This window comes from Prunus dulcis, chromosome 6 (assembly GCF_902201215.1).
Source record: "Prunus dulcis chromosome 6, ALMONDv2, whole genome shotgun sequence".
Taxonomy (NCBI): Eukaryota; Viridiplantae; Streptophyta; class Magnoliopsida; order Rosales; family Rosaceae; genus Prunus; species Prunus dulcis.
This window is the reverse complement of record NC_047655.1, coordinates 8,000,029-8,013,708: the sequence shown is the minus strand read 5'-3', so window position 1 is coordinate 8,013,708 and position 13,680 is coordinate 8,000,029. Positions and strand designations below refer to the sequence as shown.

Genomic DNA, 13,680 nt, shown 5'->3' with positions numbered 1-13,680 from the left:
GCATAATGCTTTTTTTAATTTACAATAAGAAGCCTAAAAGCCACCCAGCACCAAGTGAAAACTGTCAAATTTTGAAGGTACGAAATACCGAGGGCAATTTCGTCATTTGAGCTGTCCAATTCTGAGAGGACCTGTTACCCAAAGAAGCATTACATTACAGCAACCCGAGACCATCGCCGAGGTCTATTTGTTCTTCTGCTATCCTTCACAACCATGTGACGCCCTGAAACCCAGTTCTTCCTCTCTGATCTCTGTCTGCAACTGTGCACACCATTTTCATTCTTTATTATTTGATTATTTCTTAATATCAATTTTTTATTCCATTTTCACTTGGAAACAGAGCTCAACCACATCAAAGATTTGAACTTTTTCTCCATTTCTTAATTTTATTTTTTGGTCCAAAAACGAAACGCCAACAAACCCACATTTCATCCGTCACTGTTCCTTCGTTTCCACTTCATCACCAGACCAAGAACCGAAAGCCCTCCCGCAACCACTGAAAACCCTTTCGTTTTCTAAGAATATTTCACCAAAAGCTTGAATCTTTTCTCGGTTTTTAAATGAGATGTTGGAGCAGAAGATCAGAGCCCCGAAAAACAGAGGGTTCTATGTCAGAATGAAGCTCTTGCCCAGCAAACATGGAAGATCATCAGTACCTCAATTAGAGAAAAAAAGCTTCTTTTATAGAAATTGCAAATGGGTTCTCTGGCTCTCCCTCTCTTTCTACTTCTTCAGCTCCTATCTCATCAGCAACCACCCCAATCAGAACAACAACAAACAACCCACCTCCCTCTCCAAAACCCATTTCTCAAGCTTAGCCTCTCGTGCCCTCTTCGAATCCACCACCAATAACATCACACAGAAACAAGGTCAATAACCCATTTTCGTCAATCTAAAAAAATCCCATATTTTTCTTTTCATAATTTTTAGACAAATTTGATGAATTAATTCTAAAGCACATGTTTTTTTTTCTGTGTTTTTCAGGCTTGCCCTTCAACGACTTGAAGATTTTCGTATACGATTTGCCAGCGAAATACAACACGGATTGGCTAAAAAACGAGAGATGCAGCACCCACTTGTTTGCTTCCGAGGTCGCCATTCACAGGGCGCTTTTGACAAGCGAATATTTGACCGTTGACCCATACGAAGCGGATTTCTTCTTCGTCCCTGTCTACGTCTCCTGCAACTTCAGCACCGTCAATGGCTTCCCGGCAATAGGCCACGCTCGTTCTCTCATAGCCTCCGCCATTAACTTAATATCCACCCAACACCCATTTTGGGATCGGTCCCACGGCTCCGACCACGTCTTCGTCGCTTCCCATGACTTCGGTTCTTGCTTCCACACCATGGTAATTCAACTGGGCGGTGACCAAAAAAAAAAAAAAACGTTTCTTTTTTGTTTTTGGTTTTCTGGATTTCTAAAATAGTTTTCTTGGTTTTCGTTTTCTCAGGAGGATGTGGCGATATCGGATGGGATACCGGGGTTCTTAAAGAACTCCATCGTGTTACAGACGTTCGGTGTGAAACAGAAACACCCATGTCAAGAGGTTGAGAATGTGGTCATTCCGCCGTACGTTTCGCCGGAAAGTGTATTGAGGACGCTGGAGAAATCTCCGGTCATCGGCCGGCGAGACATCTTCGCTTTCTTACGGGGCAAGATGGAGGTCCACCCAAAAAACATCAGCGGCCGTTTCTACAGCAAGTAATAATTGTTTAATAATTAAGCAAGTAAATGAAACTAATCAAACTCATAATCATTATGTTTTTTGAATTGACTGATTTACCCTCATCTTTTTCAAGGCGGGTGAGGACAATGCTGTGGCGGAAGTACAACGGTGACCGGAGGTTCTTCCTGCAGAGGCATCGGTTCGCCGGTTACCAGTCGGAGATCGTGCGGTCGGTGTTTTGCCTCTGCCCCTTGGGGTGGGCCCCGTGGAGCCCTAGACTGGTTGAATCGGTCGCGCTGGGCTGCGTGCCGGTGATCATAGCGGACGGGATCAGGTTGCCGTTCGACGACGTCGTTCCGTGGGCGGAGATATCGGTAAACGTGGCGGAGAAAGACGTGGGTAAGCTGGCGGAGATACTCGAACACGTGGCGGCGACCAACTTGAGCGCAATTCAAAAGAACCTGTGGGACCCGCGCGTTCCGCGGGCCCTGATGTTCAACGATCGGGTCCATGAAGGCGACGCCACGTGGCGGGTTCTTTCCGCTCTGGCGAACAAGCGGGCCAGGTCGTACAGAAGGTCGAGAGTTTCGAGCCAATAGGACGCCGACCGCGTGGACAAGTGGGGAATTTGGGGAAGGAGAAATGGTGTGCCAGCCAATGGGTGCGCATCGCGTTTGCTGCACTGTATAGTTGACGACAGCTAGATTTTTTTGTGGTACGTGCTTGGTGGGACCCGCATCTCTGAAATGGCGAGGTCTCAGTGGCTGTTTGTGCGGTTGGCAGTAAATGTGATCAATACTCTTTGTACATGTAAACCTGAAACAAATACTGTAAAGTCAAAAAAATTCCTACAGAAAAAAAGTAAGGAAATCCCATTATATTCTAACCCTACTTTTTTTTGTTTTTTTGTTTCTTTTCCAAATCTCGTGAGATCTGTGTATAGTTTTGAATATTCTAAAAATATGACCCAATAATTTTTATACCAATATTTTCACTTTTTGTTATTTTATAAATATATATATATATATATGTATTGGGTTGCAACTTGCAAAGCCAAGGAATAATGCATTTCAAAAGGAAATTTATATTATTTTATTAAAATTTTATTTTTAATTTTTTGTGGGTTGGGGCATAATAATTCGTGCTTGTGTTGGCCTAGAACGTTGAGAAATCAGGAAAGCTGGGAAAAGAAAAGATGAATAAACAAGTAAATAATTGTAGGAATAGAAAAGGAGGAGGGGGAAAAAAGGCGGGAATATGAAATGTCAGAGGAAGGGACAGACAGGTTGAATCGAGCCAGCAGGGTGCCAGCCGAGGTGTGTCAGAGGTTTTAAAAGACCCTTTATTTTTATACAAACAATTTAAGTGACGGTGTGGGTGTTGTCAGTGATCACGGATACGGTATCCAAGTAAAGTAAAACCATATTAGTGCCATGGGCTCTTATGTAATTTCCAAATCAATCTCAATCCTTGGAAAGGTAATAAACAATTGAAAGTAACGAATTGAATCGATATGGTCGAATGATTTAGTTTGGTTCAAAATTGAACTAAAAGACTCTCTATTTTTCCTCTGCATCTTTTCGATTTTGAGCTTGGTACCAGTACAACAACTTTGGAGGATTCCTGCTGCCTGAAGACAAATGGTGATGTGCTTAAAGTCCCATTGATTTCTTGTACTTGATATTTGTTAGTGTAATGATTCTCCAGTTTTTTCTCTCTTGGGTTTTCTGGTTCTACAAGGAGCCATAATCCAATTAGGAGTTGTCTTAAAAGTAGAAGTGTCCTAGGTTTTTGGCTTTCTTGTACTCCACGTTATGTGACTTTTGGGCCTACAATGAGGACTGGCCCAATAAATAATTGCAATCACGTTGTTCTTGAGGCCAAAATTGAAACTACGTTTCTTAGAATGGCACTTCGCCTAAACAAAAGGAAGAGAAATAGTGCACATGACTTTTAATTTCAGTGGTTAAGAATATTTACCTATGTGTTTGAGGTCATAGGTTTGATTCTTCATTCCCCTAATATTGATTGTATAAAAAAAAAAAAAATGAAGAAAATAGTTTGACATTTTAAAAAGTATTATATCACATAAATAAATAGATTGTATCTTGAATTTTTTAGTTGTTTCATGTGCATCGACAATACAAGGCTTCTATTTTTTAAATTTGAATTATGTGGTGAAGGTGTGTAAAAGAAGAAATTTCAATTTTTTTTTCTCCATTATTTCCTTTTAATGATAAAATGTTCAAAACAATGATTGGATCCTAAATCAACAAAAAGAAAAAGAGACCCACAATAAATTTAATAAGCGCAACAATACTTATCTTTTAATCTCCGTCTTTCTCTTCATACAATCATACTAACTTAGATATCAGTGACTTTTTGACTCACACCACACCAATCTGTTCAAAGACTGGCGATCGTCTTTTCTTAGTTTCAAGGTGCAAAGGTCTTCAAGAAGAAGTACAAATTCATTTCCCAAAACTACAATTTTTTTAATAAAATTTTTAGAAAGTGGATAGGAGAATTCAAATTTAGTATCTCTTTCGACGTTTGGGAAGAAAAATACCATACAACAAAAGCTAGTTTGTCAATCTGTTATGATTTGACATCATTTTATATGTTTTTGCTAAAAATTTTGTTCACTCTTTTTATCTCTTGTTCTAATGAAACAAAGAATATGCAACACACATGTATTGGATACATTTATTTCATAACAACAAATATCGTTTGCTTCTCACATCAAATGCGAGGTTGACACTCATGTCAATTGCACTTGGGTTCAAGAAGCATCTCATCACGTTCAAATATGGCCATCACTTCTGCATCCAAGGTCCCCAAAGCTTCAATATCTTCACCCCATCTTGTTCAAACAAAATCATGTGGTTACTGAAGCACATAGGAGTAATCAAACAGCATTGTCCGGGACGGGACGGACCATTCTCCTGCGCAAGTCCACGGCTTGCAGGAGTACTGATCTCCCTGATTTGGATCGAAGTTTAGCAGCTTTAACTGCACATTTCAGCACAAGAGCGCTTAATAGTTCCACCTTCGTTGGGCCTTGGTTGATGCCATGTTGTCGAAGTAGCAACATGGCATTTATATATAATTAGACAATTTACAGGTTGACACAGAAACACACATTTATATATATATATATATATATATATATAAACAAGCTAGACATAATAACAACTTACAAGTTCATTACATAAGAAAGGGAGAGCTACTTCATTCACATTGACAGCGGATAGCAGGAGATTGATCCAAGTAAACATAAACAAGCTTAGACACATAACTAAGTTTATTACAAGCCCCCATTTCAAAATACCAAAACATCCCAGTGAACATCTAAACCTAATTAATAATAGTCAACGCGATTGTTGTAGGACTTGGTTCCACTCTTATAAGGAGAAGCAGACTTCTTGAACTTCACTTGGGTCTTGTTCGGGTAAAGAGACTTCTTGAACTTCACCTGGGTCTGGTACTCAGTGGTAAACCCTAGCTCCTTGTCCACATACTTGTCAGTGGAGGTGTAGTTTGCCTCCTGCTAGTAGCCCAAGCCACCAGTGCTCTTGTCCACAAACTCCCCAGCCTTGTAGCTCCCAATAAAGCTGCTTGAACATCCTCCACCATATGCATCCTTATACGAATATCGATCTTTGAGCTGTGAAGAAGACGATCCCTTGCTCAAAGGCATCACCTCTAGGTAGCCACAATAACCATACGCAGGCTTTGAATCAGGCTTCTTCGACATTGTTTGATTTTGTGTGTATTGATAGAAAGTAGGTTGTGAGAAATTGAGATGTGGTTTTGTTGGCCTTCCTATTTGCATGTTGGGAAAGATGGCGAAAAAAATCAAAGAGTCCATAAATAAATATGGCACACTTAGGATCTGACTTCTCCAGTCATGTGTAAATAAAATGGATAAAATTAACACTTTATCTTCCACTAAGAAAAATAATGAGAATACAAAAATAATCTCACCAAACACCGGTAGCTAAACTCTCTCTTGGTTTTTTTTCTCTCAAGAGGATTTTCTCTCTCACACAAGTGAGGTTTTCTTATCTCTCAAAATTGTCTAAGTTTTGGTTTTCTAAGGGATGATTTGAACTGAAAGAAGGCAGCTGCTTCTATAGCCTACGTTCCTAACAAATTGGTGGCCTTGCATGCGAGAGAGTTTTTCTCATTTTCTCTTCCGTTCGTTTTCTTCAAATTTTCCTGTCCTTTCTTTTATTTTATTTTAATATTTATTTTCCTTCTTTTTTCTCTCCTCCACTAACGAGGGAAACCCATCAATCTCCCCCTCCCGACTTAGGTGGAGGGCTCCAGCAGTCCAGCTGCTATTCTGCAAAATTCGTACTTGTCCTTAGGTAAGGACTTGGTCATCATATCTGAAATATTGTCATCAGTATGGATTTTCTCAAGCTGTAATTGCTTTGACTCCAACACATCACGTATCCAGTGATATCGCACATCAATGTGCTTCGACCTCGAGTGAAAACTCGGATTCTTGCTCAAGTGGATCGCACTCTGACTATCGCAATGCAAAATGTATTTGTGCTGCTCTTGCCCTAATTCTTGTAGGAATCGCTTCATCCAAAGCATTTCTTTGCATGCTTCAGTAGCTGCAATAAACTCTGCCTCTGTAGTTGATAGAGCAACACATTTCTGTAACTTTGATTGCCATGAAACTGCTCCCCTTGAAAATGTAATTAGGTATCCTGAAGTAGATTTTCTGGAATCAAGATCTCCTGCCATGTCTGCATCTGTGTAGCCAATCAATTCAGGTTTTCCACCTCCAAAGCACAAACTCATTTTGGAAGTACCCCTGAGATATCTGAGAATCCACTTCACAGCATTCCAATGCTCTCTGCCTGGTTTAGACAGGAATCTGCTTACAACACCAACTGCGTGCGTTATGTCTGGCCTCGTGCAAATCATTGCATACATCAAACTACCAACAGCTGAGGAATATGGCACCATAGCCATGTTTTCTTTTTCTTTCTCACATGTGGGACTCTGCTTTGAACTAAGCTTGAAGTGACTAGGAAATGGAGTAGAAACTGGTTTTGCTTTATCCATGTTAAACCGCTTTAGTACCTTCTCGATATAACTTTCTTGTGATAACCTCAACTTGCAATTTTTTCTATCACGGGATATACTCATACCAAGGATTCGTTTTGCAGGTCCTAAGTCTTTCATAGCAAAAGACTTGCTCAACTCTTTCTTCAGCTTGCTAATCTTGTCACTGTTTTGTCCTACGATCAACATGTCATCGACATAGAGAAGAAGTATGATGAATTCACCATCATCAAATCTTTTCACAAATACACAATGGTCTGAAGTAGTCCTTCGATATCTGTGTTCAATCATGAAGGAATCAAACTTCTTGTACCATTGTCGAGGCGCCTGCTTGAGTCCATATAAGCTCTTTTTCAGCCGACATACCAAATCTTCTTTTCCTTTGACTTTGAATCCTTCTGGCTGCTCCATGTAGATTTCTTCTTCAAGATCTCCGTGAAGAAAAGCTGTCTTCACATCTAGCTGTTCGATCTCGAGATTCAGGCTTGCAGCCAAACCGAGTACAACCCGTATGGATGACATCTTCACTACGGGTGAGAAAATCTCTTCAAAGTCAATTCCTTTCTTCTGACTGAAACCTTTCACAACTAGCCTTGCCTTAAACCTGGGCTTAGAGTTGTTTTCTTCCGTCTTCAGTCGATACACCCATTTGTTCTTGAGTGCTCTTCTACCTTTTGGTAGGTTCACTAGATCATATGTGTGGTTCTCATGCAGAGATTGCATCTCTTCATGCATGGCTTTCAACCACTCATCTTGTTGATCATGAGTCAATGCTTCTTTATAGCATTCTGGTTCTCCCCCGTCTGTTAGGAGAACGTAATCATCTGGAGAATACCTACTCGGAGGTCTTCGTACCCTGGTCGATCTTCTTGGTTGGAATTCGGCCGCTGGCTTTTCATGGGCTTGTGCTTCTAGCCCCTCATCAGCTACGTCATCTACTATACATCAGTTGTATGATCATCACTCATGTCATCATCAATTGGTTCATTTATAATAGGATCACTAGCTGGATCATCAGTATCATTGAATTCATCTCGCCCGTCATTGTGCTCAAATGGAGAAGGAACTGGATTCAAATTAGTTGGATATTCTTTAGGATTATCAGGTTTATCGTCTCTTCGAATGTCTTCAATGTTCTGATCTTCAAAGAAGATAACATCTCTACTTATAATAATCTTTCCAGCTACATGATCCCATAACCTATAACCGAATTCTTCATTCCTATATCCCACGAAGATACATTCTTTCGACTTCGCGTCGAGCTTGGATCTCTCATCTTTATGAATATGAACAAAAGCTCTACAACCAAAAACTTTTAGATGATTATAGGAAACGTCTTTTCTCGACCAGAACTTGTTCGGGACAGACAGTTTTGAGAGATAAGAAAACCTCACTTGTGTGAGAGAGAAAATCCTCTTGAGAGAAAAATCTGGAGAGAGTTTAGCCACCTTTGTTTGGTGAGATTATTATTGTATTCCCATTATTTTTCTTAGTAGAAGATAGAGTGTTATTTTTTGCCCATTTTATTTACCCAAGGCTGGGAGAAGACAGATCCTGGGAGTGCCATATTTATTGATTGGCTCTTTGATTTTTCACAATCTTTCCCAACAAGTGGTATTAGAGCTTCGGCTCAAAAATTATATTATTGTGTAATTTAAGATGGAGGAGTTATCGTCATCATCATACTACTTGTTGGGAAAGATGGCGAAAAAAATCAAAGAGTCAATAAATAAATATGGCAATCCTAGGATCTGACTTCTCCCAGCCTTGTGTAAATAAAATGAACAAAATTAACACTCTATCTTCCACTAAGAAAAATAATGGGAATACAAAAATAATCTCACCAAACACCGATGGCTAAACTCTCTCTTGGTTTTTTTCTCTCAAGAGAATTTTCTCTCTCACACAAGTGAGGTTTTCTTATCTCTCAAAACTGTTTAAGTTTTGGTTTTCTAAGGGATGATTTGAACTAAAAGAAGGCAGCTGCTTTTATAGCCAACATTCCTAATAAATTGGTGGCCTTGTATGCGAGAGAATTTTTCTCATTTTCTCTTCCGTTCGTTTTCTTCAAATTTTCCCGTCCCTTCTTTTATTTTATTTTAATATTTATTTTCCTTTTTTTTTTCTCCTCCATTACCGAGAAAAACCCCTCAATTTGCAATAAGCTATGTGGGAATTTTTCTTTTCTATTATTTTTGGCTCGATAATTTTTTTATTTAATACATTTAGGGGTGCCACGTTTCTTTAAACGTTGCTATCCAAATTGTCATATCTTAATATCTTGTATAAGAAAAGCTGAAAAGCTGCAAGTGTTGAATCTGCTGAAATGACATAAAATTGTCAGGAGCTTTCAAAAGTGAAATTATTTCACAAAAGAAAATACTGGAGCGAAACTGTCAGAGAAAGCTAATGGACAAGTTACATGAAAATGAGTGAGTTGTGAGCTAAAGCTGAGGTGAGTCTGCTTGAATAATGGACTCAGCAGGGGTTGATATGATATGTTAGTGTCAGTGGTCATAATTGTTTTTCTTTTATAGATTGACGGGAGGCCCAAAATACAAACCAAAGCCCTATAGACTAAATAATATCACTTTGGCAAAGGTCAAGGCCCAAGGTAGCCTATCACATTAACCACTTGATTCTTCATAATTGTAAATGTAAATTATTCTATCGATCGAAGGGGGCAAAATTTAAAACTTAATTGTAAATTATTTTATTATCTTAAATGAGGGCCAACACTAAAAGGGTCAATATATCATAATTGTAAATAATTTTATTGTCTTAATTATTTTAAAAATATTTTGTACAATTATCATATATTTTTGTCAAGAATTAAAAGGGTTGTAAAAAAAGTGGAAGGGTCAAAATCACTTCAAACATGAGAGAAATTATAGAATAGTACGGTATTACAACGTCAACTGGTGATATTTTCATTTAAAATATGACACGTGTCAGTCTATTAAAATAAATTATTAACTTTTTAACAGCTTGATTTAAAATTCATTATTTCCTTTTTAATAAATTTTAGAAAACCAAAAAGCAAAAGATGCCTAAACCCACCACACCACAACCCAGTTCCCTACCTCGCACTGTCTTCCTTTGCCGCCGATCTTATGGTTCAAAATGCTATGTATTGGAATACATTGGATTCTTTATGGGCAATAGTTGTTGTTTATGGAGTAAAGAGATGGAGGAAGGAAGAAAAAGAGAGAGAGGGCGCGGCAGTAAGGGGAGGCAACAGATGGGCGGTGGCTTTTTCTTTTTTTTCAATTTTATTAAAAAGGATTTTTTGGAACCTATCCATGCAATTATCGTATAAGTATCAATAATATCAAGGACATTTTGGATCTGAGAATTTTGCTCTCTCTTTAATAACATTTGGACAAAATATTGGGATATTATCGATAATATTAGGATATGTACATGGAATGGAAAAAGAAAAAAAAAAGCACCACCTTTTGGGATGGAATGTGAAGTAGTAGCTAATGTTGTACGCAAAATCAACCCTTCTTATTTCCATGCCTTTTGGGATGGAATTGAGTGGCTCATGGAAAGAATCTAAGACCCAATCTTCAAATGATTTTGCTTGTGGGCAATGTCAACCAATCTCAGATTCATAAGGGTGAAATGTTAACAAATACATACAAAAATATTTTGGGGATTTATCATTTGATGACCACTCTTCACTGTACACATAGAGATGATGAAGACATTGCAAAATTTGAACTTTATAGGAACCATATGTAGTACTAAGTTACTCATGTATCTTATCATGCAATATATAAAGTGTTAAATATTGCAGTAAAACATTATAAATAATTGATTATAGTGTGTTTAATCTTCTTTCATTAATTACTACATATTTTCTACACTCACAGTGTCTGTTAGCTCGTTATATAATCAACTTAATCAATTAAATCGACCATGCAATGCATTTCCTTCCAATTGTTTGTGATAAAATAATAGATAAATGACTAAATAACATCCTCTAAGGTTTTTTGAATCAAAATTTTCAAGTTTTTCTTACAATTTATGTGGTTTTTATTCAATTTTTACCGATATCGACATTTTTCATATATTTTCATTGATATTTTCGTATTTTTAAACTACCAATATTTTCGAAGCCCCCAATATTTTAGACCTTTGTTTTAATAGCTTCATCTGTTTTTTGTTAAGGTCCACCTCAACAATGTTCAATACAATATTTGCTAATTATAGACTTCTAATCACATCTTAAGGGTTCATTATATCATTATAGGCAAGGGCGGTGGTGGGCTGTAGCCTAGGAAAGCTTTAAAGATAAAAATATTGCGTATATCTATACGGCCCACTAAGTTTGTTGCCTTTTACTTTGATCCAATCCTCCAATCAAATTGACCGAATCATGCAATTGCTTAGCAGCCTTGGTTTTGTTTTGGTTTTGTTTGTTTTTTTTTTCCACTCGAAACATGCAACATTTTGCTTTTTTATTTTGTTGGTAAAGTCAATAATAGTTTTTTCCCCCAAAATAAAAAGGGAAAGCTTTTTAATATTGTACTCAATAGAAACCCTCACAAGTCTTCCAACCCATAATTACAGACAACAGTAGGTAATTAAAACTCATAGGTGGGAATCTTCGTGTGTTCACAACTAATATATATGTGAAACTTAATTATTTATATTTTTTTTATTTTGCATTCGTCTTATTCGGTTGATGTTAAGAAACAAGAAACTTGAATAGGTACAATTATTGTAAGAACCCAAAACAAAATATCTAAAAAGAAAGAAAATATCTAAAAAGTAAAGAAAATATCTTTTAGCGAAAAGACCAAATTGCCCTTGCATTTTTTTAATGGGGAAAATTTAAAGAGAAGTTGATGTAAGAAGGGTAAAAAGGTCCTTTGTGCCCGACATTCGCCAGGTGTCGGACACGCACAGGACTTGGCTCGAATTCCAAAGTGAAAATTGGGTCGGGTCCTGTCAATTTGGTATCAGAGCATAGGTTTTATTTCCTGTAGACTTCGCACTTTGTGCATCCTCGCTTTCTTCTCAAGTTGGGCCCAAATGGTGGTGGTATCCGTAGGAAAATTAGATAGTTATCCCGACGTAAGGGAACGAAATTCCCAAGTCAGACAGGAGCTGCGTCGGTATCTGAACCGGCAGAGTGAGTTCTTGTAAGAGGTTTGTAAGGAGTCGTATCCACTGTACCTAGTAGGCAGGGAGATCCGAACACTCTGTAGACCCTGGAGATGATAGCCCAGGCTATAGTCAGCCAGGGATCCATCCACAGAATGGGTGGATCAAGTAAACAGGAGTAAGAACGATAAATTGGAGTAATAGTGGTATCTAATAATAAAAGAGGATTGAGTTGAAAGAGTATAGCAGGTCATAGAAATCCTGGTTGTTCCAACAGGAGAATAAAGTTTTGGGCAGGATTTGGTTAAGGAGTGATGTTAAAATCTTCTGACTCATGCGGAGTAAGCAGGTTGGGAACAGAATATGGTAGTTAATCTCATTCATGAGTTTACAGAAAGTGTGAATACAGGAGTTTTTGTAACAGAATAGAGGATAATGGTTAAACTCGAATATGAGAAAAAGGTTTCACGTGTTGTGTTCTACTATTAGAGATCGAAAAGTAAGAAGTAGTACCTGGTTGCTTTAAGGTTAAAAAGCCTCCATCTCAGGTATTGTGATTAATGTGTGGCGATGTCTGTTCCAGTCAAATAAGGGGCAGACTATGGGGTGCACTTTGTACACAGTATTAGGAGAGAGATAATCTTAATCAGGAAGAGATCAAGAAGGATACTACAGTGGTGATTACAGTTTTCCATCCTCGAACGGCCACAGGCTTGGAGGCCATCGAATTGGAGCTAGTGTCAGTAGAGAAACCAGCTAGGATTGTAATATTGCAATTGTTTTAAGCCTGGGGTAGCCAAAAGTATGGAGAAACAGGTGTTGATAAGCTCTAACAGAAGAAGCTGCCCTAGCGTGCCAGATGTGGTAGGTACCCTTCTGGACCCTGCTAGTGAGATATCAGTCTTTACAGTTTAGAATTAGAAATCCAAGTTAAGTTTCAACTGGACTTAGGAAAAAGAAGCTTTTGGGCCTTGATTTCAGCTTGATATCACAATTCACTCTAGACAGATGACCAGTTAAAGAAAATGACTCAAATTATGGGAAAGGTTATTAAGACATAATGTACTCCAATTTCAGAATGATTTGAGTAAAAAGATGCTGGTTTGAGAATATGCCTTAAGTGTCAGGTGTTGGATTTCCTTGGATCAGATATCTCCAATAGATGCCCTACTCGAGACATAGTATGGATTATTCAAGTACGAAGAAAGAATGTTAAGCAAGGTTCATTGAAATCTGGAAGTATTGTAGGAAATAAGGAATCTGATTGAATTAAAGCAGAAAAAGACTCTAAGTACTTCAGGATTGACAAGAAGTTATGCAGATATTAGAAGAAGGATCTTCATATAGGTATTCTCGATAGTATCGCCTGAGAAAAGTATAATGGGATTTACGGAAGCAAAGGAGTCAATCCTAACTGTATCAGACCCAAGGAGGTATTAGAATGTGTAGAAATCAAGCAGTTCAGATTTTGGCAAGGAAGGTAATTAGCTTTCAATGGTAAATTGCAGTGCAATAGTTTGAGTTGCAGATGCATGAGTAATCCTTCCCCGCTTGGAATCACGGAGCAATAAATTTCGAGGACGAAATTTTTATAAGGGGGGTAGATTGTAAGAACCCAAAACAAAATATCTAAAAAGAAAGAAAATATCTAAAAAGTAAAGAAAATATCTTTTAGCGAAAAGACCAAATTGCCCTTGCTTTTTTTTAATGGGGAAAATTTAAAGAGAAGTTGATGTAAGAAGGGTAAAAAGGTCCTTTGTGCCCGACATTCGCCAGGTGTCGGACACGCACAGGACTTGGCTCGAATTCCAAA

At 38.1% G+C, this 13,680-nt stretch overlaps 1 protein-coding gene across 1 annotated transcript; it reads left to right on the top strand.

The window, feature by feature from the left end:
• The first annotated feature begins 100 nt into the window (after window positions 1-100).
• Window positions 101-2,682, top strand: LOC117632319 (probable glucuronoxylan glucuronosyltransferase IRX7). The gene is made up of 4 exons (XM_034365761.1): window positions 101-869; window positions 985-1,349; window positions 1,452-1,702; window positions 1,801-2,682. Exons 1-4 carry the CDS (start codon window positions 566-568, stop codon window positions 2,264-2,266), a joined length of 1,386 nt encoding a protein of 461 aa, XP_034221652.1. The 5' UTR covers window positions 101-565; the 3' UTR covers window positions 2,267-2,682.
• The last annotated feature ends 10,998 nt before the right edge of the window (window positions 2,683-13,680 follow it).

What these genes read in the sequence shown, in the direction of transcription:
- LOC117632319 (XM_034365761.1), top strand. Translation starts at nt 566, where the DNA reads ATGTTGGAGCAGAAGATCAGAGCCCCGAAAAACAGAGGGTTCTATGTC. An exon ending in GTTCTTGCTTCCACACCATG is followed by an intron (nt 1,350 to 1,451) that starts GTAATTCAACTG and finishes TCGTTTTCTCAG; the next exon opens with GAGGATGTGGCGATATCGGA. An exon ending in AGCGGCCGTTTCTACAGCAA is followed by an intron (nt 1,703 to 1,800) that starts GTAATAATTGTT and finishes ATCTTTTTCAAG; the next exon opens with GCGGGTGAGGACAATGCTGT.